The following is a 599-nucleotide window of genomic DNA, read 5'->3' as shown; positions in this document are numbered from 1 at the left end:
CAGCACCACCTCCACCGCCACCGCCACCGCCACCGCCACCGCCGGCGGCGGCAGCAGCCATTTCATCTCCACAGAAACCAGACACAAAAACATGGCAGAAATGGAGAAAGAAGGGAGACCTCCGGAAAGTAAAAGGAGCAGGAAGCCGGCTCACCCTGTGAAGAGGGAGATCAACGAGGAAATGAAGGTACGTTGGGACTTCGGGGCCGGAGCGACCGCGCTCTTTCTCCCGCCCGCTCCCTTCGGGCCGTTGTACGGTTTGGGGGTACAGGGGAGCGCTTGTCAGTTCCGGTAGGATGCCCTGGACGCCTCCGCTGCTCGTCCAGGTGCAGAACGGAGGCCAGCTCGCGGGCTGCATCCTCGGGGTTTGCCTACCTCCGATTTGGTGGGGGTGGGGGCGGCCGGAGAACCACACACTCTTTAACCGTGTCAACCCCAGGTTGGTACAGGCGCGCTCCAGGGGGAGGCGTCCGGCGGCCCAAGTGGCGGTGGGCACGGCCAAGAGGCTTTGCTAGTCGGCGGTGTAGCTTTTTCCGCGTCTTGGTCCCTCCAAAGTTAGGAGCTGCCGGGCCGAGGCACCCGGGAGCGCTTCCCCCGTC

General features: G+C 64.4%; 1 protein-coding gene across 1 annotated transcript in view; it reads left to right on the top strand.

Moving 5' to 3' along the window:
* Window positions 1-6: 6 nt before the first annotated feature.
* SOBP (sine oculis binding protein homolog) overlaps window positions 7-599 on the top strand; it is a 158,712-nt gene continuing 158,119 nt past the window's right edge. The window contains 1 exon segment of the mRNA XM_006777248.2: window positions 7-187. Coding sequence (XP_006777311.2) covers window positions 92-187 — 96 coding nt within the window. The 5' untranslated portion in view covers window positions 7-91.

This window comes from Myotis davidii, unplaced genomic scaffold (genome assembly GCF_000327345.1).
Source record: "Myotis davidii unplaced genomic scaffold, ASM32734v1 scaffold68, whole genome shotgun sequence".
In the NCBI taxonomy this organism is placed as follows: domain Eukaryota; kingdom Metazoa; phylum Chordata; class Mammalia; order Chiroptera; family Vespertilionidae; genus Myotis; species Myotis davidii.
Note: the sequence above shows the minus strand (reverse complement) of the source record. Positions and strands in the feature narration are given on the sequence as shown.